Source organism: Lemur catta, chromosome 1 (genome assembly GCF_020740605.2).
Source record: "Lemur catta isolate mLemCat1 chromosome 1, mLemCat1.pri, whole genome shotgun sequence".
Lineage (NCBI taxonomy): Eukaryota > Metazoa > Chordata > Mammalia > Primates > Lemuridae > Lemur > Lemur catta.
This window is the reverse complement of record NC_059128.1, coordinates 113,958,383-113,978,581: the sequence shown is the minus strand read 5'-3', so window position 1 is coordinate 113,978,581 and position 20,199 is coordinate 113,958,383. Positions and strand designations below refer to the sequence as shown.

At 53.9% G+C, this 20,199-nt stretch overlaps 3 protein-coding genes and 1 pseudogene across 16 annotated transcripts in view; 2 read left to right on the top strand and 2 right to left on the bottom strand.

Annotated features, from left to right (window-relative positions):
- The window catches only part of SAFB (scaffold attachment factor B), a 109,625-nt gene extending 100,519 nt beyond the window's left edge, over positions 1–9,106 (top strand). For 5 of the 12 annotated variants that reach the window (XM_045549013.1, XM_045548985.1, XM_045549031.1 and 2 more), the window contains 7 exons: positions 2,625–2,921; positions 3,997–4,134; positions 4,363–4,405; positions 7,684–7,802; positions 7,976–8,079; positions 8,447–8,513; positions 8,803–9,106. In XM_045549013.1, the coding sequence (XP_045404969.1) occupies positions 2,625–2,921; positions 3,997–4,134; positions 4,363–4,405; positions 7,684–7,802; positions 7,976–8,079; positions 8,447–8,513; positions 8,803–8,932 (898 nt within the window). In that variant the 3' untranslated portion in view covers positions 8,933–9,106. The other 7 variants (XM_045549022.1, XM_045548994.1, XM_045549078.1 and 4 more) reach the window with 4 other exon arrangements.
- A 470-nt stretch (positions 9,107–9,576) lies between these two features.
- Positions 9,577–9,676, bottom strand: LOC123631196 (annotated as a pseudogene).
- Positions 9,677–13,420: 3,744 nt separating this feature from the next.
- On the bottom strand, positions 13,421–15,342 carry MICOS13 (mitochondrial contact site and cristae organizing system subunit 13). The gene is made up of 4 exons (XM_045548961.1): positions 15,068–15,342; positions 14,252–14,429; positions 14,050–14,101; positions 13,421–13,651 (listed from the first exon to the last, which is right to left on the bottom strand). Exons 1-4 carry the CDS (start codon positions 15,094–15,096, stop codon positions 13,554–13,556), a joined length of 357 nt encoding a protein of 118 aa, XP_045404917.1. The 5' UTR covers positions 15,097–15,342; the 3' UTR covers positions 13,421–13,553.
- Positions 15,343–15,748: 406 nt separating this feature from the next.
- Positions 15,749–20,138, top strand: HSD11B1L (hydroxysteroid 11-beta dehydrogenase 1 like). Of its 3 annotated transcripts, none has more exons than XM_045548941.1 (8): positions 15,749–15,880; positions 17,343–17,429; positions 17,504–17,634; positions 18,143–18,254; positions 18,550–18,614; positions 18,919–19,012; positions 19,155–19,320; positions 19,404–20,138. In XM_045548941.1, the coding sequence occupies exons 1-8, from the start codon at positions 15,877–15,879 to the stop codon at positions 19,597–19,599; spliced, it is 855 nt and encodes a 284-aa protein (XP_045404897.1). In that variant the 5' UTR covers positions 15,749–15,876; the 3' UTR covers positions 19,600–20,138. The 3 variants fall into 3 exon arrangements, with proteins under 3 accessions (XP_045404897.1, XP_045404898.1, XP_045404905.1); XM_045548942.1 differs by having other exon boundaries at positions 17,311–17,429; XM_045548949.1 differs by lacking the exons at positions 18,143–18,254; positions 18,550–18,614 and having other exon boundaries at positions 15,750–15,880.
- The last annotated feature ends 61 nt before the right edge of the window (positions 20,139–20,199 follow it).

The following is a 20,199-nucleotide window of genomic DNA, read 5'->3' as shown; positions in this document are numbered from 1 at the left end:
TTGCTGTGTTTTGACTTTCATCCTGTGGTTTTTTCCAAATAATTTTAAGCAAATGGATTCATCTCTTCTGGGAAATTACGGAAGGTGACATAGTGAGTGTTATTGGGTCATTCTGTGTTACTATTAATCTATCTTTCCTATGAAGAATCAAATTTTAAATTATACTTTTAAAAATAAGGACCAGTGGAAGTATGTATATTCATTAGGGCAAGTTGAATCTGCACATCTGGGTTACAAAAAATTTTTGAAGTACTATTAGTTTAGAAAAAAAAGTCAAGAAATAGAGTGAAATTGGGGGCTGGGGAAGGGGAGCAATTTTTGTAATGCTCCCTACAGAACTCTTTGCCTAAAAGGGAAATGGCAGACAAAAGACCATGCAGCTTTGGTCAAGTAACTGGTATCTGATTAGCAGCACAGACCACAGAATATGGGGGACAGTGACATTTCCCACCAATGAAGAAAGGAGGGACTTACCCACATAGGGCTTCAGGTCACGAGGCTGTGCCTTCAGATCCTTTCCTGCATCCTTGCCTCACTGACATCATTGACCACGTAGTGTAGCTTATGAATTTGAGGTTTCAAAGGCCTTAAAAAGCCATAAAGATAAATTGACCAAGACAAAATTAAACTTTTCTACCATGACAAACCATAGGCAAAGTCAAAGGACATGCAGCTGATGGGAGTAAAAGTGATTTGAAATAAACATAATCAAGGAGACAAAACTGCCCCAAAGAAAAGTTGACAGAGCTATGTGGACACTTCACAGAAGGGGCAATACAGATGGCCTTGAAACAGATGCAAAGCTGTTGAGTCTCACTAGGGATCAGGGAAATGCAAATCAAAACGGTGGAGGGGCCGTGTTCTCATCCCTCAGTGATTTGATTGAACATATGCGTGGAGGCACTGGGAGGTGGGCGTTCCTGTTGGGAGACTGTAAATGGGCCCAGGGACGCCCCACATCTGCGTGAAAGGCCGGGGGGTTCTAGTCTCAGCCATTTCCCTTCTCCGTATGTGGCCTGGTGGAACCTGTGCTCGAGAAGGTGTTGCTTGGATGTCCCTTTTATGAAGTGTAGCATTTGGGAACAACAAAAACATCCTCTCATGCTGGTTCTGTGAACCACGGGCTCTTCACACTGTGGGCTCCTCGTGAAGGGGCCGGAGATGCACAGAGGCAGGTGTGGAAGGGACCAAGACATGTGGAGTGAACCCAGGAATTGACAGCCATTTGTGTCCAGAGCACAGTCACAAAACAGGGCAACATTATCCATTTCTTCTGGTACAAGTATACAGTTGTCCCTCGGTATCCTATGGGGATTAGTTCTGGGACTCCTCAACCAAAGGTGTGGAGGCACAAGTCCCTCATATTAAAGAGTGTGGTATTTGCTATAACATATGCACATCCTCCTGAGGACTTTAAATTCTCTCTGGACTACATATACCAATATGATGAAATTGCTAAGTCAGTGGTTGTTATACTGTAGTGGGGGGGGTTGTTTTCTTTTGCTTTGCTTTTGGTTTTTGGTTTTTGTTCTTTTTCTTTGAGATAGAATCTCACTCTCACCCTGGATAGAATACAGTGGTGTTATGGTACCTCAGTGCAACCTCAAACTCCTCGGCTCAGGTGATTCTCTTTATTCTACCTCCCAAGTGTCTGGGACACCATCCAGCACCATAATGCCTGGCTAATTTTTCTGTTTTTAGTAGAGACAAGGTCTGGCTCTTGCCCAGGGTGGTCTCAAACTCCTGAGCTCAAGTGATATATGGCCTCGGCCTCCCAGAGTGCTAGGATTACAGAGGTGCGCTACCAAGCCCGGCGTATTGTAGTGTGTTTTTTGTTTGTTCTTTTATTGGTTTTGTTATATTTTTTTATTCTGTTGTATTGGTGGTATTGTTGGGTTTTTCGGGGTTTTTTGCCTAATATTTTGATCCTTGGCTGATTCAATCACTGGATGCAGAGGCCCAACTGTAAACACATAGAGAAATGGTCAAGAGCAGACAGTTTGGCATCTGTTTCTTTGTTCCATCTACAAAAACCTGGAAGGAAAAGCACAAAAATGTCTGTGTCACTGTCAGAATTATATAGCTGTTACTGTCCTTGTCCTGGGCAGATTAGCGTTCCTGCCCAGCTTCAGGTCTGGGGCTTTATAGACATCAACAAGATTTGGATTCTAGTGCTCCAGCCTCATTTCGCCATGAGTAATTTAAGCTCATGGTTTAGGGAGCAATGGTTCTAATTTTGAGTCACTCACCATGAAGAATATATTCCGTTTCTTAATTATAACTGTCTTATGTCATGAAATCAGATGTCAAAGTCCAGGAAATGTTCAGGAAATAAGGCCCAGTTCACATAATAGCTCATGTGCAGGGGAACACACACGTACCCCTCCCTTCACTCTTGGTTATATGGCTAATCCGGGACCATGGTGGAAGGAGAACTGGGTGGCACTCCTGAGCTCTTCCTGCTTTCTCACACTGTCCCTGGGCCCCAGGCTCCTCCTCCCTGCTCTTGCATGTGGTTCTGTAGGTTCTGCAGGTGGAGGCACAGCCCTGGAGTCTGTTTTCCTGGGGGTTGGACCTGGCTGGGGGATGCCTGCTGGCCTTTCTGCAGCCCAACTGTTGTGCAGCAGGGTGCGGGAGCGCAGTGATCGGGAGCAGCGCATGCAGGCACAGTGGGAACGTGAGGAGCGTGAGGAACGGGAGGAGCGAGAGCGGCTGGAGTTTGCCCGGGAGAGGCTGGCCTTCCAGAGGCAGCGGCTGGAGCGCGAGCGCATGGAGCGGGAGCGGCTGGAACGCGAGCGCATGCACGTGGAGCACGAGCGTAGGCGCGAGCAGGAGCGTATCCACCGTGAGCGGGAGGAGCTGCGGCGCTATGAGCAGGAACGACGGCCTGCAGTCCGGCGGCCCTATGACCTGGATGGCCGGTAAGCTGACACCCCATCCCGTTGCCCTTAGGTGGCCGTTTCGGGTCAGAATTATGTGTTAACAGACCCTAGAGTCATGTTAGCATGAAATCTGTCTATAAAAGCATGTACAGGTAGGGGCATGGGCATTCTCCTGTACTCCAGAAGGAATGTTGAGATGGCTGGATGCTGTTGTGCTGATTAAATCACTGGGTTCAAGTCTGGGCACTAGAGCAGCCCATAAAATGTGCTGACAGTGGGGGGACAGAGACCAGAAACTACCTCTTCTGCGCCCTGTTCTGGCTTTTTAATCCATTGTAATTTGTTTCTGTTCATTTTGGTACTAAGATTAATTGCAAATCCCCAAACATACTGATGAGAGGTTTGAATAGAATAACACTACACACCAGTAGGACGGGAACCAAAATTCAAACTTTGCTGTCGGGAATTGGGTGGATAATTCCAGCCTCGATCTTATCAGGCTTTCTCCATGCATCAAGGCTTGGGACAAATTGCGCTATTTCTTTTTTTCTACTGCATGAGTTGAAGAGGTACCCATGAAATACATATTTTGACTCCTGTAAAGGGCCATCTAAGCTGTTTTAGGACCACTTACAGCTTTTAGAAAATACTAAAGATAAGAGTGCATGGTGATCACCAGTATGTTGAAACAGTATGTTTCAATTGCTTCTGTCAGTGCCACCTTTGTGGGGCAGTGAAACAGTGTTCCGGTGGGAGGCATGGCAAGTACACTGTAGAGAGCTCCTCAGGGTAGAGGCTTGCACTGGTTTCCTGAGAGGTGGTAGCTGTGTGCAGTTCCCCGAGCCTGTCTGAAGGCTGCTACTGCCCACTTCTCACTGTCCCGTTGGGTATAGGTGGGGGGGGGGGTGTGCTGGACAAAATGGAAACAGTCATTCAATCATTCGGGTCAAATCAGATCTCTAGGCTCATGTAGCAGGGAACACTTTGGTGAAATTAATTCCCTTTCTGTGAAGTGCTGGGGCCAGGGACAATCAGTGGCCACTTCACCAGCTCCCACAAAGGTCATATATTTGGAGGAGAAATGGCTTTATCTCTTTCCCATGTCCCCTCATAGGCGAGATGATGCCTATTGGCCAGAGCCCAAGCGGGCTGCCCTGGATGAGCGCTACCACTCCGACTTCAACCGCCAGGATCGCTTCCATGACTTTGACCATAGGGACCGGGGCCGTTACCCCGACCACTCGGTGGACAGGTCAGTTGGGCCCCTGCCAACCCTGCCCACTTGGTCGTTCTTCTCTGAGGATAAGGAGTGGCCTTTCTGGGCTCTGAGCCACTGGTGCATGCAGTTGGCACTGAATCAGGCTCTGCATCACCTGCATTTGGTTTGGGAAGTGTTGCTTTTCATGTGGAGGTCTGATTGGCCTCTCTGTTGGCAAGCCTCTTCCTCTCCTTACGGTTTGATTTAAATTACCTTTTTCAGGAGAGAAGGTTCAAGGTCAATGATGGGAGAAAGAGAAGGACAGGTAAGTCAGAAGCTACAGTTGTAGCCACAGCTTTTGCCGTAGCGTTGCTTCCCTTCCCCTCTGCATACTTCCTCCTTCCTCCCACTGCAGTGAGAGGAAAAGTGAGGGAAAGGAAAAGCAGAGCACCTTCTGTGTTTGGGACGAAAAGGTGGGATATTTGTGCTTGGTCTTGGCTGTGAATCCAGAGAGTTACTCTGAAGCCTCTTTTGGCCCAGACCCTGACTGAGTTCCTGTGTGCCGCGCTCACTGGGCTCACTGGCCCCACTGCGGCAGTGCTGGCGAGCCTCGGGGTGGGGCTCACCTGGCTGTGTGGGAAGGTACCTGGTGAGCATGCGGCCACTCACATGCTTCTGCGTCGTGGACTGGTCTGCTCCACGTGCACCTAGTGAAGCTGTGGTCGGTGTGTCTGCTCCCGAGGCCCTTCCCTGTTTGTGTCTGAGGCGAGGAGAAGGCCCCACTTCACTTGGGCAGCCCAGGGCCCCACTTAGCCTTGAAAAACAACACAGTCTCTGGCCACACTCATTCTCATTGCAGGATTAGCACATGAGAAGAATAAGCTCAGTTTTATTCTCGTCTTCTGTCTCTTACATGTAGACTGAGGATTTCCCAGAGTGAGTCTCAGATCTTTAGTGGGTTTACGTGAAAACATGGGGACAGCAGGGAAGGCTGTGGGGAGGCCGTTGTTGTGGCACAGTTGATGTCTCTTCCCTGTTAGCTTTTCCTCAACTCTAGCAGAAGCTTCACTCTTCAATCTCGCCCTCCTCCCTCGATTACGGGATGCAGCTGGGGGTACCAGGTTCCTGCCCTCTGTCTTGGGGATGCTGTTCTGCCTCGGGAGGAATTTCATGCCTCTCACGTGATTCCTTTTTCCCTGCTCTGGAGGTAAATCTTAACACTCCATGCAGGAAAACTAGACTAGTCTTCTGGGTTTTCTTTGAGATGTGTGGTGCAATTGTTAGAAGCAGCCCAGGCTCCAGAATCGGAGCTGGGTTTATAACTTGTCACCACTTCCTGTGGAGACTGTGTTTCCAGCTGTGAAATGAGCATGGTGATTCCTTCCATGTAGGTAGTGGGGGATTTACTTGAGGGGGTTCACATTTCTGCATGCACATGCTCCCCAGAGCTTTTCATTCACACTAGCTGCTTTTCAACGGGTTATCTCCTGTTGTGCTCCTCTGAATGGGAAAGGGAGTTGGATTCCTTTTGCTCACATACCCAGTGATAAATAAGACATCGATACTGCCCCAGATGGCACATGGTGATGAGTGACTTGAGAGAAAGGAGCACAGAACTTCGGGGCCTTGTTGAATCGTTATGTGGCCTAGTGGAACAGAAAACTGTTGGTTCTTTGTTAAGCTACTAGAGAAAGATGAAGATGGCTAAATAGTTAAACAACTAGGTACCTATTTTAAAATCAGTAAACCTTGAACATCATTTACAGAAATATTATTTCAGGGCCGGGCGCAGTGGCTCACTCCTGTAATCCTAGCACTCTGGGAAGCCCAGGCAGGCAGATTGCTTGACCTCAGGAGTTTGAGACCAGACTGAGGAAGAGGGAAACCCTGTATGCACTGAAAATAGAAAAATCAACCAGGTGTCATGGAGCTTGCCTGTAGTCCCAGCTACTCAGCAGGCTGAGGCAGGAAGATCGCTGGAGCCCAGGAATTTGAGACTGCAGTGAGCTACGATGACGCCACTGCACTCTAGCCTGGGCAATAGAGCAAGCCTGTCTCAAAAAAGAAATAGAAAGATATATTATTTCCAGAGTCTTATTTTAAGAAGCTCTTCTTGCATTTGGTAGCACTGCCTTGCATGGATGCTATGGCTGTGATTGTGTCCTTGAAGAAACAAAGCTACACTTTGTACATCTTACAAAATTAACAACCTTTCCTTATTTTGTTGAGGGTGGTGTCAGAGCCCGTGCTTGGGGAGAGTAAGCCAGGCAGTGGTGCTGCAGGTGTGCTGTCCCAGGTGATGGTTAGGACTCCACCTTGCTCTGATGACATGTAAGAACAGGATGCCATCCTTGCCTTCACCCTGGCAGAGCTCCCCATTGAATGGGGGAGGTGAACTTGGATTTGTACAGCTAGGCTATCTGGAAGCATCCTAGTGGTTTTCATTACCAGGACTGTTTGCTGGTTTCTTTTCACTTTAAATGTGGCCCTGGGACAAAACCCCAAAGGCTGCTGAATATGTGGAAAACAGAGAGCAACAGACCGAGTAGCCAAAGCCATCTCACTGGCTTCCGTGAAAGTCAGGCTGGAGAGTTCTTCCAGCCACAGAAACAGACTTTGGGTAAATATTGACCTTGACCCTCAAAGAAGTCAGCATAGAGTGTGAAGCCTCCTCTTTTGTCCTTCAAATAACAGGGAGGACAGGGAGAGGAACTCGTGGCCTATGCTGGCCAGGGGGACGCTGCCCTCCGGCTCCGCCTGACGGGTACCCTGCAGCCTCCCCTGAGCAAGAGCAAAAATGGTCACAGTCAAAGGCTGCATTGGATTAAATACCTGTGTAAACAGCAGTTACTCATAACGTGCTTACAAGGTGGTGTGTATTTGTTTTGAAGAAAATAACCTTCTTGGATTTCATGATAAAGTAAAATTGTTAACCTTTTTACAAAAGAGGACGGTATTTAGAGATCCTGTCATTGTATAGTTAACAACATTCTGTAATAAGGAGCCTGGTAGTAGGTTGGTAGAAGTGTCACATGCAGCCATATATATATATATATTGCTTACTTTGCTGTGGAAGGAAGAAACTTGTAAAACTCAAGTATTTCCTGTACGCACATGTGTTAAGGGTTGTAAACTTGACCTTTACATTGTGAGACAGTTGATGAGAGAAAACCGTTTGTGGCGAATAACGGTATGAGCTGTGGGCCCTGGAGCACTCTGTTGTGAATAGCATCTTAGTTGGTGGCCCTCCCAGCTCTAGTCCTGCTGTGGGGACCCGCCATGGAGATGCCCTCCTTGGTGCTGAGCAGTCACTGGGCCCCAGCATCCCCTGGGAGTCCTATGTGCTTGAACTCTCCGCCTTTGTATTTAGGTGAATGTCGGCCCTGCATTTCCTTTATCAACTCCCCTATGCCAGGCCCTGAGGCTGGGAATGGTCCCAGCCTGCAGAGTTTCAGGAGGCAGCTATGTTGTGGGAGCACCAGGCCCCGTCAGCACTTCTGTGGGAGTTACTGTTATTGTCATTGTCATCCTGTTGCCTGAGGGCCTTGGGATCCAGGAGTTGATACTGGAGCTTTCTCTTCCTTCTGGGTCCTCCTCATCCAGCATTACCCTGAACGCCACGGAGGACCAGAGCGCCATGGCCGAGACTCTCGAGATGGCTGGGGGGGCTATGGCTCCAACAAGAGGCTGAGCGAAGGCCGGGGGCTGCCTCCTCCACCCAGGTTAGTGTCCTGCAACCCACAGTGCCTGTCCCATGGTGGTGTGGCCACTGCGATGAGGGATTATGTGGGAGAGAGCTGAGTGAGCCCATTGGGTTAAGAGCTGGTTCCCGCTTTCCCAGCCCTCCTGCCTAAAGGGATGGGGGCAGTCCAAATCAGAGATGTCTTTTTTCAAGGGGCAGACGTGACTGGGGGGACCATGGTCGAAGAGAGGATGACCGGGCGTGGCAGGGTTCAGCTGACGGGGGCATGATGGACCGGGATCACAAGAGGTGGCAAGGTGAGGAGTGGGCTCCTGGCCAGACTTTTGTGTCTTTGTTGGGAAGCTACAGAAAAGATTAAGCCTGGAGCTGCTTCTGCTCTGCCTACAGCCGTCCTGCTAGCAGGGCAGGTGCTCATCAGCAGTCCCTTGAGTGAACAGAGGGATGGGTGGGTGAGTGCCACAAATGCTCTGCTGTCTGGAGGTCTGGCCTAGGAATCGGGCAAGGGGTGTTCCTGAGTCCTCTCCACTGGGACACTGAGGCTGGACGTGTGCAGTGGGTGCGTGTGTGGAGGTATCTCACAGGAGTCTGCGTGTTCTACATTAACCAGGTGCCATATCCGACATCCCGTGCTCGACACTCTGTGAAAAGTTGTCTTTATTCCAGGTGGTGAAAGGAGCATGTCTGGTCACTCTGGGCCTGGCCACATGATGAATCGGGGAGGGATGTCAGGGTAAGGCATTTTGTCAGTGATGCTACTCCCTTCCTGTGGTGCCTCCCTTCTGTGTGTTGGCCTACCTCGGTGAAGGTTTAAAAGCAACCGAGTGTTCCCAGCTAACGCCACCTTCCCCCGAAGTGTGATGCAAGGTCGGTCATCTGAGGCCGCTAGAGTCTATCTGCTGCTGGAGGGGGGTGCTCAGGAAGGGCACCTGCCTGCGGGCAACCCCAGTGAGTTCGTGGGGGTTGGGATGGGGCCACACTCGGGGAGCTTCCTGGACAAAAGATTCTGAATTTGTTCCTAGGCGTGGCAGCTTTGCCCCTGGTGGGGCCTCCCGGGGCCACCCCATCCCACGGGGCAGAATGCAAGGCGGGTTTGGAGGCCAGAGTGGGGGTAGCAGACCCAGCGACGCCCGCTTCACTCGCCGCTACTAAGTACTTTGAATCCTGTGTCCTGTCAATGTGGCAACAAGACTATGTTCTATTAGGAGTTATCTTAAACTGTGTAAAAATATTTTTTTTATCTGCTGCCATATTATAGCTCAACACAATGTGAATTTGTTTTTGTTTTTTTTTGTAATAAATGTGTTTCTGTTCATATACCCTTTATTTAAAGTGTCATCCCTTGTTATTTCTGGCTGTTTCAGTGAAATGAAATTATACTTGGCTTTTCGGGTGGCAGGGGTTGCCTTGGGTGTGTCTGTGGCTGCGTTCTACCTCCATGGCCAGGTCTCTTGCGGTCTCACTGAAAGGCAGGATGTGCACAAAGTCTTCTCCCTGGTGAATCCTGCATTCTTCTGGAAACGGGTTCAGGTTGGGAGGGGGACCACAGAAGGAGGCAGTGGAGCAGCCATGGTGGGAACCTGGGGGCAGGAGATGCTTGTCCACCAGAGGGGGCTGTGGGGCAGCATCCAGCATTGTTGGCGAGAGCGCTGAATAATACAGCTGTCAAACCCAGTGTGACTTCTGGCAGACACAAGAACTGGCATGCATCAGAATATAGGGGACTGTAGGAGTTTCCTAGGGCTGCTGTAACCAACCACCTCAAACTTAATGGCTTAAAAAACAACATAAATTTTTTTAATACGGAGCACTTCATGAATTTGCGTGCCATCCTTTTGCAGGGGCCATGCTAATATCTGAATCATTCCAATTTTAATATATGTGCTGCCAAAGCAAGCATGTATAAATTTATTATCTTACAGTTCTGGGGGCCAGAAGTCCATATTGTTCACTAGGCCAAAGGCAAGGTGTCTCTAGGATTGCATTACTTCTGGAGCCTTCAGGGGAGAATTTGTCTCTTTGCCTTTTTTTTTAAGAGTATTATTTTTGTATAATAATGCATACTATTCTTATATAAAATTTACCATTGTAACCATTTTTAGGTGTTCAATTAAGTGGTGTTATGTTCACAGTGTTGTACAACCATCAGCCAGTGTCCATCTCCAGAATTTTAAACCCTCCCAAACACAGACTGTATGCACACATTAAAAATTAACTCCCCAGGCCCTGGAACCCATCATTCTACTTTGTGTCTCTGTGGACCTGACGACTCCAGGGACCTCCTGTGAGTGGAATCACACAGGATTTGTCCTTCTGTGTCTGGCGTCTCTCACTGAGCACAATGTCCTCAAGGTCCATCCACACTGTAGCCTGTGTCAGAGCGTCAGTCCTTCTATGGCTGAATGTTACTGTGTGGATACACCACACTTTCCTTATCCCCTCCTTGGCCAGTGGACAGTCAGGTTGCTTCCACCTGTTAATCATTGTGGGTAATAGTGCTGCAGACATTGGTGTTGGTGTGTGTCTGAGTCCCTCCTCCTCTGGCTACATAAGTGGGATCATATAGTAATTCTGTTTAGCGTTCTGAGGCATCACCATATTTTCCACAGCAGCTGCACCATTTTACATTCCAAGGGGTCCAGAGTGTGAAGTGATAATAACACATTGTGGTTTTCATTTGCATTTCCCTAATGTTTAGTGATGCTGAGTATCTTCATGTACTTATTGTTCTTTTCTCTTCATTTATTTTTTTAGAGATGGAGTCTCACTCTGTCCCCCCAGCTAGAGTGCAGTGGTAAGACCACAACTCATTGCAGCCTCCAACTCTCGGGCTCAAATGATCCTCCCACCTTGGCCTCCCATATCTTCTTTAGAGAAATGTCTATTCAAGTCTTTTGCTTGTTTTTGAATGGGGTGGTTTTGGTTTTGAGTTGGATTCTTCATATATTCTTGATATTAAGCCCTTATGAGATAATATGACTTGTGAATATTTCCTGCCATTCTGTGGACTGTCTTTTCCACTCTTGGTGGTGTAATCTTTTTTTCATAAGTTTTTAGAGCTACAGTCTTGGTATGTTGCCAGGCTGGAGTGCAGTGGTTGTTCATAGGCACAATCATAGCTCACTGCAAACTCAACTCCCAGGATCACGCGATCCTCCTGCCTCAGCCTCCTAAGTAGCTGGGACTACAGGTGCACGCCACCACTGTACCTGGCTGATAGTGTACTTTGTTGCATAAAAGTTTTTAATTTTGGTAAAGTCCATTTTATCTAGTTCTCCTTTTCTTGCCCGTACTTACTACGTTATGTGCAAGAAATCACTGCCAAATCCAACATCCTAAAGTTTCTCCCCTGTTTCCTTCTAAGAGTTTTACCGTTCTGGGCCTCAGGTTTAGGTCTTCGATTCATGTTGAGGGATTCTTTGTATATGGTGTTAGATAAGGGTCCAACGTCACTCTTGCATGGGGATGTCCAGTTTTCCCAGCACCATTTATTACAGACTGTCCCTTCTCCACTGGGGCTTCCGGCCACCTACTAAGGCCAGCATTGGGGTTAAAGCATTATTCTCCATCTCCTGCCTCTGCTGTCGCATGCTTGGGGCAATCGCCTTATTCTCCCAGCCCCCATTTGCTTATCTGTGAAATGGGGCTACTGGGTTGTTCTGAGGATTGTTGGATACAGGGTCTCACTGCAGGACTATCATCCTCCCCCAGCACCCCCTTCAGCTACAAAAATCCTAATTTTAGCAAGGCTATATATATAGAGCAGCTGCCAAGTTCAAGTTCACCAGGATCACTATTGACAGCAAAGTCATTTCCAGGGTCAAGTGAGATGGGGAAACACATGGCTGCTTTGGGTGTCACCTTGTCTTTTCAGATTTAATTAAATCTGGCTCGGCCCTCAGCCCATATATGGGGCAAACCCAGGCTGCTGCAGGTCTGTATGGCCTCCATACGGATGAGTCCAAGGGCGGGCTGGGCTTTGCTCACACAGGCCCCGAGCCCAGCCCCGGCTGGTGTCTTTGGGGGTCCTCAGGGCTCATGTTGCTCCTAGTCACATCCACTTCTGTATCTGCCACCCCTTACAATGTCCTGTTCCTGCACCATCACCTCCTGCCACCAGTTAGGGCTCACTCAAAGCAGGGGCAGGGCCATGGGAGCAGCAGTGGGACCAGCTAAAAACACACTGATTATAGCTCATCGCTCAGTTACACACTGGCCTCCACCTGTTGGACTCCCTGTGTTCCTGTCCTCAACGTCACCACACACTAACTTCCCCTGGGGCCTGTTCCTCGCCTGTCCTGGCCCAGTCTGCCACAGCCAAAATCGTCTTCTGAGAATGCTTCCAGCTGTCCAAGTGACACTGTGCCACACACCAGCCCTGCCTTGCTCTGCAATCCACCCCTGGGCCTGTTTCCTCATCCGTAAAATGGCCTACCGCTCCCCTGGCCCATGTTGCTGGAGAGTGGGGGGTGCTGTGAGTGTGGCCACATGCTTCCCCAGCCCCTTCCTGCCTTCCCAGGTCGCCCCTGTCCCATGGCCCCCTCCCCTGACCACAGGCACGTCCTGCACACACGTCAGCTGGTAGGCCAGGACAGACCCATGGGATGAAGCCCATTGCCCAGGGGAACTTCATGGCCATGTTAATGCAGCTGTAGGATTCAGCTGCTGTGATGGAGGTGCAGGGGCCCAGAAGGCAGCTGCTCACTCTTCTCCACTGCGGAGTCAGACTGGAGAACCATTCCCCCAGGTGGTCTTTGCACCCCTTACCCATAACATCTGCCCCCCCTCCTGAGCTCTGTCCCTTATACCAAACAACAGAGCAACATAAACCCCAGAACTCTCAGGATCAGGGGATCTTGTTCCAGTTTAGGGACACCCACGTTTATGGGCATGTCCTGGGAAGCCATCTGACTCCCACCCCAGCCCACTCCCTCCCGTCTGTCTGGGGACACTGGACTCTAGTTTCCTGGCACAAGCTTCTTGCCATCACCAACCTCCTGGGATGCCCATTGTGGCTGGGTGCTGGGGCCTTGCAGGGAGCCCCTGCACAGGCCCACCCTCCCGGAGTTCAGGCAGCTGAGGCAACGTGCAGCAGGGGCAGCATGCCAGGGGAGAAGGGGACATCTGGGAGATGAGCTTGGGGAAACCCTCCGAAGGGCAACAAACCCAGCCTGTTCTCGCCAGGATCACCAGGGTTGTCAGGGAGAGAGTGGGATGAGGGTAGAGACCAGGCGAGGAAGGGTTGGCACAAGACCATGGATTGGGAAACAGAGCAAGATAAAGGATCAGCAGCCTTGGGGGCTCCTGCCCTGTTGAACAGTGAAGGAGACCCCAATTCTGCCCCTCCCCACAAAGCCCCGGCTCCCAGACTGCCCACCCTGGGGTCGGCCCTCCAGCACCGATAACCCCAGCCCAGGCTTGCTCTCAGCACATTCCCCACGCTTCTTGAGGCCCTGAGCACTACCTGTAGAGCACCGGGAGCAACTGTCAAGGGCCCAGACGGCAACAGGTGAACCATGGCCTACCGTCAGAGTCAGGCCCTGAGGAGTCAGCAGGAACTAGAAGCCCAGGCCCTGGCACTCTGGGCACCAGCAGGCGCACCCTGTACCCCGCCCCCAGGGCCAGCACACGGGTCAGGGAACACTTCCAAAGTCTTTTATTGGGCCGGCAAGGCCGGGAGCTGCCCTTGGAGTTGGGGTCCCAGTCTGGAATCTTCAGGTTGGTGGCATCCCTGCCTATTTCCAACCCAGGGCAGGCAACCTCCGCTGACTCACTACTTGGTACGCCCCTTCACATATTCCCAGCCCTCCTTGGAGTACTCGCAGGCCTTGGTGGGGGCCACTGACAGAGCCGAAATCACTGTGATGACACCTGTGGGAAGGGCACAGCCACCCGGTGAGGTCCCCTGCCCAGCCTTGGCCAAACCCCAGGAAAAACTCTAGGGTGGCAAGGCTTTTGTAGAGACACAACATCCAGCAGAAAAACTAAGGCAGACGAGAGGCAGGGCCTTGTCTTGTCCAAGCTCACAGGACAAGTTCCATAATGAGCTCCTATGTCCCATTCTACCCGACAATGTACAGCCTAGCCCTCTAAGAAGACTCACTCATGGCCCCCTCCCTGGAATCTCCACTTCTCCTCTTTAGATCCGTAGGAGAGACACACACACGGCAGAAACAGGGACAGACGGAAAGGAATGGCCAGGAAGCATTGAGGGTGCTAGCCTGGGGTGTCTGGGGCCACTTCCCGAGCAGAGGGACAGGGGGGCCTACCTGAATTCCAGCAGTCACGGATGGGAAAGTAAATCTTTGGAGGAGCTGGGAGCTGGGAAGAAAGACGGACAGAACAGGCTGGTGAAAGGTGCTCAGGCCTTGGGATCAGGCCAGCCTCAGGGTGGAAGACACCAATCAGGGCAGGAGGGACCCCAGAGCCAAACTCCCGCCAAGCCCTGGCCTCACTCCCAGCCCGGAGTACCTTGGGTATTTGCAGGCCTGTCTGGTCACACACGTACTGGCTGAACTGGTACATGGCCGGGGGGACGACCTCCCCGGCCTTCTGCAGGGCTGCCTCGCTCTTGTCGCTGGGCCCCAGAAGCTCCTGATCGTACACCAGATAGACAGCGCCCCCAGCCACACTGCCCTTGATGAGGAACCTGCAGGCAAGGAAGGGACAGAAGCTCAGTGGACACTGCTGGCCACCCACAAGGGTCTAGGCCCCCGGGGAGGAGTTAGACCCTCCTAGGGGCTCACAGTCTAGACAGTGAGACACTGTGGCACCAAATACACACTGTGCAAAGGGAGGCGACTTAACACCACTTTAACTGGCAAAGTGACGCCGGGAGACGGATAGAGGGTCACTCCATGTCCGAGAGCAAGGGACAATGAAGATGTAAGTCCTCCGACTTTCTAGAAGCCTTCCTGCCCAGGTAGGGACGCTCCGCGAGCAACCCAGGGCTTTTTCTAAGTGTCCCTGGGCGCTTCCTGTATGTCACTCGCTGCTCTGGACTCACATTAACCTCCTCATCACGGCGACCGGCAGGATTCGCCGGGCATTCCCACTACACAGATGAAACAACTGAGGCTCGGAGGGGTCGCCGACACCTTGAGTGGGAAGACCAGACTCGCTGGGGGGCGATCGACAACCTCGGGAAGCCCCACCACATTTGAGCCTCAGGTTCCCTATGTGGGCCACGTGGGTGGGGGAGCTGACATTATGAAAAGCAAAGAGCAGGCCGGGACTAAACCGGAGGGGGGTGCCTATAGGAAGGGGACATCCCCCGGCCCCACGCACCTCATCAGCGACCACACCCGGGCCACCATGGTTGTTCGGCTCCGTGCGCAAGGACACTAAATTCGCCCGCCGCTTCCGGTCGCGACGGCGCAGAGGCCTCTGGGAGATGTAGTCTTTCTTCTCAGCCGCAAAGGCCTCCGGGAGTCGGAGTCTCGTTATGGCTCTGAGACGCCGGAGAAGGGCTGCGAAGGACGTCTGGGAAATGCTCCCTTCCCCGGGCCGGGCCGCCGCAAAGCTGTCTGGGAAATGTGGTCGGCACCACTCCGTGAACCGCCCGTTCGCGAAGCCTCCTGGGAAATGTAGTCAGCCCAGCCCGGCCCTGGCGGCGTGAGTGGAAAGAGGCGTAGAGTTTCTTGAGTGAAACCCGAGTGTGACCCAAGAAGATCTCGGAGCCCGAGAGATCCACCCGCGCCCGCGCGGGGGACTAAAGACTCGAACTTAGGAAGAGTGAGCCTAGAAGGCGGGTGTCACGGCAACGCGAGGCCAGGATTGTTCTAGAGGGAAGCCGGCCCGTAGTCACGTGATCGCATTCGGGGGTGGGGCTTCCATCTAGTAGGCGGGGCCGAGGCTGGGAGGTGGAGAGTCCCGCAGAGGGTGTTACCTGGCAACCCTGGGGCACGCCGTCCCCACGGCCCGGCCCCTCCCTCCCTCGAGGAGGTGGGCTCGGAGTCACGTGACTCGGGCCCAACTGGGGGGGGGCGCGGTCCGGGACCGGGCCGGACGCGGCCAGGGCTGGAGGCCTGAGGGCGTTTGTGTGGCGCCCAGGCTGGGCCCCCCCCGCCCCTCTGGTGGGGGAAACTGAGGCCTGAATGGGTGAGTGCGTGGCTGGGGCCTCGCGGCGGGCCACACGCCCCCTTTGTTCAGAGGGGAAGCTTAGACAGGCAGGCAAGGGCCAGACCCCTCCCCAGGCTCAGGGCTGGGTGCGGAGCTTGGTCTCCATCGGGGCCCGGGAGAGCCCAGGAGAGTTTGGACCAGGAAGGGGCAAGGCCAGATTTCTTATGACAGAGATCCCGTTAGCTGTGTGGAGAGCAGAGGCTACAGGGAACGGGTGTGAGGGGGGGAAGCCACAGTGTAGGTGGGGGATCCCGGGGGCCAGGGCAGGGGGGCAGGGTCCAGGATGCAGGTGATGAGGTAGGAGCCCTGGAGAGGGCACAGTGGGAGAGAGATTCCTGAGAGAGAACTGGTGCGACTTGTAGACCAGCAGGCCATGGGGGACAACGGATGGGAGGAGGTGAGGCCAACACTGGGGCCTGCCCTCCAGGGATGGGGTACAGTGGGGCCATCCTGGCGGTGGTGACCTGGGAAGAGGCAGGTTTGAGGTCAGATGCTGAGCCTGGGGTGCTTGGAGGATATCAAGGGAACACGCTAAGAGAACAGCAGGGGTAGAGACTGTAGGGCTGGACCCAGAGATTGAAGATTTGGGGACTCCCCAACCCCACCACCTCCACCTGGTCTCTCTCAGCTCCATGGGTTCGTGAACTGCCCCTATCCTCATCCCATCGAGTTTAGGGAACAGAAACCCCAAGATGTGATAGGTCTGTGCCCTTTCTGGGGAAGAGCCATGACCCCTGGAACTTTAAGAACCTGGGCCGTTTTTCTATTTCACCTTCTCCCTGGAACAAGTAAATCAGCTCCCACAGCTGAGCTCACATGCGAACCCCGATGACACGGGCACCTCTGTCTCCAACCCCAGCCTGCGTGTCCACCTCCTTCCATGCGAGCATCTCCAGACAGAGCTGTCTCCCTGGACTCCCCCAGCTCTCACCTCCTATGTTCCTTATATCACTGCATTGTCAATCTAGTATCCATTGAGCTCCTACTTTGTGCATGGCACCGTTTGGGGCACTAAAGACCCAATAATGAACAAAACAGAAACAGATGTTCATTTCCTTCCTGCCCTCACAGGGAAGAGCATTACAATCAGGGGGAATAGCCAGTGCAAAGGCTCTGAGACAGCATGATGAAGAGGCTGCTCTAGCAGAGCAGAGTGGGCAAGTAGGGATGGTCCATGCAGGGCCTTTTTGGCCAGTATAGTTTTGGCCAGTCTAGTTTTTCTCCTAAATGAATCCTAGAGGATTTTCAGCTGGGGAGGAGGCAAGATGTGATTCCACTGCCGGGTGGAGGGAGAGTTGAGCCACAGTGGTGGCCTGGACAGATGGTGACTGTGGAGGTGCAGAGGAGGGACAGGTCCACGGTAGGCAGCATCACCAAAAGCTCATAAAAGCCGTGTGGCTGTGGGCCAGGCCTGTGCTGCCCACCCTCTCTCCCGCTGCAGGCCCACGAAGGGCCATGAAGGTGCTGCTCCTCACAGCGCTGGGGGCCCTGTTCTTTGCCTACTATTGGGACGGCAACTTCGACCCAGGTGAGCAGCTGGGGGCAGGGGACGGAGAAATCGGGCTGGCCTCTCCTAAGGCTGACCCCCCTGCTCCCTGCCAGCCAGCCTCCAGGGCGCCCGCGTGCTGTTGACGGGGGCCAGTGCGGGTGTGGGTGAGGAGCTGGCGTACCACTATGCTCACCTGGGCTCAGACCTGGTGCTCACTGCCTACACTGAGGCCCTCCTGCAAAAGGTAGGACCACCCGTGTCCAGTTGAATGGTGTTACCCGTGTCCAGTTGAATGGTGTGGGTGCAAGTGGGGGCAAAGAGGGACTGGGTTTGAATCCTTGCAATGATCCAGGCTTCCTGTGTGACCTTGGGCAAGTCGCCTAACCTCTCTGAGCCTCAGTTTTCTCATTTGCAAACAGGGAGGCAAAGTACCTTCTCATGCATGGTGTTGTCCTGTTGCAGTAGCAGGGCGTGTGGGGTATTGATAGTGTAGTACCTGTGCCCGTAGCCAAGGTTCTGAAACTCAAAGTGGGTAGGCACTTATTAGCAACGGCCCGTTGCTGCTTCAAGGGGATGAACCGCTCTTAGGGACAAACCTTCCAAATTTTCAAGAGAAGACTCTGGAAATTTTGTGTTTGGGCCCCCAAAGAGGTAAAGCTTTGGGAATGATGTTGAATGGGACCCGAGGCTCAGAGCAGGGCAGGGGCCCGGCAGGTGGAGGAGGGGCCCACGGGCAGCTCTGGCCCCCCCAGGTGGTAGGGAACTGCTGGAAGCTGGGCGCCCCCAAGGTCTTCTACATCGCGACGGACATGGCCTCCCCCGAGGCGCCCGAGCACGTGGTGCAGTTTGCCCTGGACAAGCTGGGTGAGGGGCGGGGCCTGGAGTCCAGAGTCCGGGACCTTGGCCTTGGGGCAGGACCGGAATTGGGGTGGGGGTGTGACAGTAAGGGACGTCTGAGGCCGGAGACTTGTGGGGGCCGGGGTGGGGCCTCATTGCACCAGGGGTGGAACTCTGGACGGGGTTCACTGCAGGGAGTCCTAGAGGCGGAGCTCACCTGGGCAGCTCTCTGGGGGGCGGGGCCTCGCGGGGGGGGGGGTGATCGCACCCAGGTGCGGGGCCTCCAGAGGTAGCCTCGGGCTGATCGGCCTTTCTGGGCCAGGCGGGCTGGACTACCTCGTGCTGAACCACGTCGGCAGCGCCCCGGCGACACGTGGACTCTTGCAGGTGCACCGCTCCCTCAGCGTCCCGGCTCAGGGCTCCCTCTGCCCCTTGCCTGGGCTCCGCCCTCCCGGTCCTGACCACGCCCCTTCCAGCCTAAGGTCTGCCTCCCGTCCTTTGCTACGGCTCTCCCGCCCTTGGCCTCGCCCCTCCTTGCCCAAGGCCACGCCCCTTCCTCCTTGGCCACGCCCCTGGGCCGTGCTCGATCCTTGGCCCCGGCCGTCCGGGTTTCTAGGCTCCACCCTCTTCCGGGTCTAGGCCCCGCCCCAGGCTCCGCCTCCTCCCGGTGACTTACGGTCGCTGCCTGCAGGTGAACTTGCTGAGTTACGTGCAGCTGACTTCGCGGGCGCTGCCGAGCCTGACGGACAGCAAGGGCTCCCTGGTGGTGGTGTCCTCGCTGCTTGGTGCGTGCGCGGCCCAGCTCCGCGGGCGGGTCGGGACGGGGAAGTTCACACGCGGCTCGGGCGAACCTGGAGCGGGCGGGAAGCCCTCCCGGAGGAGGGTAGCGCGGTGTCCTAGCTCAGCTGCCGCCCCCGCCCCCCCCAGGCCGCGTGCCCACGTCCTTCTCTACACCCTACTCCGCGGCCAAGTTCGCGCTTGACGGCTTCTTCGGCTCCCTGCGGCGCGAGCTGGACGTGCAGGACGTGGACGTGGCCATCACCATGTGCGTGCTAGGCCTCCGGGATCGCGCCCCCGCCACCGAGGGCGTCAGGTGAGGCCGGGCGCGGGCTGGGCCGGGCCAGGGGCTTGGGGGGCCGCCCAGCCCGGGTCCCTACCGCGCCCTCCCGTCCCCAGGGGCGTCACCCGAGCCACGGCGTCCCCGGGACCCAGGGCGGCCCTGGCGGTGATCCGTGGCGGGGCCACGCGCGCCTCTGGAGTCTTCTACCCGTGGCGCTTCTACCTGCTGTGCCTGCTGCGGGGCTGGCTGCCGCGACCGCGGGCCTGGTTCATCCGCCAGGACCTGAACATGTCGGCCGCCGCTGCCTCCTGAGCCCGGAGCCCCTCACCTTCCAGAGGGGGGCGCTCCACCCGAGACACAAACACCCTCCAAGAGGGTGGCCGCACCCTGAGATAGAACCATCACCACAGAAGCGCAAAACCAGGAAAATCCGCCAGCACCTGGACATAGTCTCGGCTCTGCGTGTGACCGCGGCCCATTGTGTTAGGCCCTTGTCAGGGCCTCGGAAGTCGTCACCGCCGTCTTCGTGGCCGTCATTGATGACATGATTACTGCTTCCATTTGCAGACAAGGAGACTGAGGTTCAGACAGGTGACGTGACCTGCCCCAGGTCACGCCACCCCTGGAGCCTTCTCCATGTCCCATCTGAACCTGAGTCCTTGATTTACTCTTCCCACTCATTAAATCAGGGAGCATCCCCCACCCCTGCCCGCTTCCCCCTGCTGGGGTCTCTGGTGCGCTTGACACCCCGAAGTGTACACCTGATGGAGGAGGAGGAGGACGACGGAAAGAGCATGTTCTGGACTGGACCCAGCTTCCCATTTCATAATAAAAATCCTTCTACCCTTGCATATCTGTTGTTCAAATTCCTTGGTCCTTCCAATTTTCTGGTGGCAAGCAGGGGGAGGGTGC

Coding starts and splice junctions, on each gene's coding strand:
- HSD11B1L (XM_045548941.1), top strand. Junction 17,635..18,142: donor CTGAGGCCCTCCTGCAAAAG/GTAGGACCACCC, acceptor TGGCCCCCCCAG/GTGGTAGGGAACTGCTGGAA. Junction 18,615..18,918: donor CGACACGTGGACTCTTGCAG/GTGCACCGCTCC, acceptor CGCTGCCTGCAG/GTGAACTTGCTGAGTTACGT.
- MICOS13 (XM_045548961.1), bottom strand. CDS start 15,096: ATGGTGGCCCGGGTGTGGTCGCTGATGAG. Junction 14,430..15,067: donor CGGGTGTGGTCGCTGATGAG/GTGCGTGGGGCC, acceptor CCTTGCCTGCAG/GTTCCTCATCAAGGGCAGTG. Junction 14,102..14,251: donor CAGGCCTGCAAATACCCAAG/GTACTCCGGGCT, acceptor CTTTCTTCCCAG/CTCCCAGCTCCTCCAAAGAT.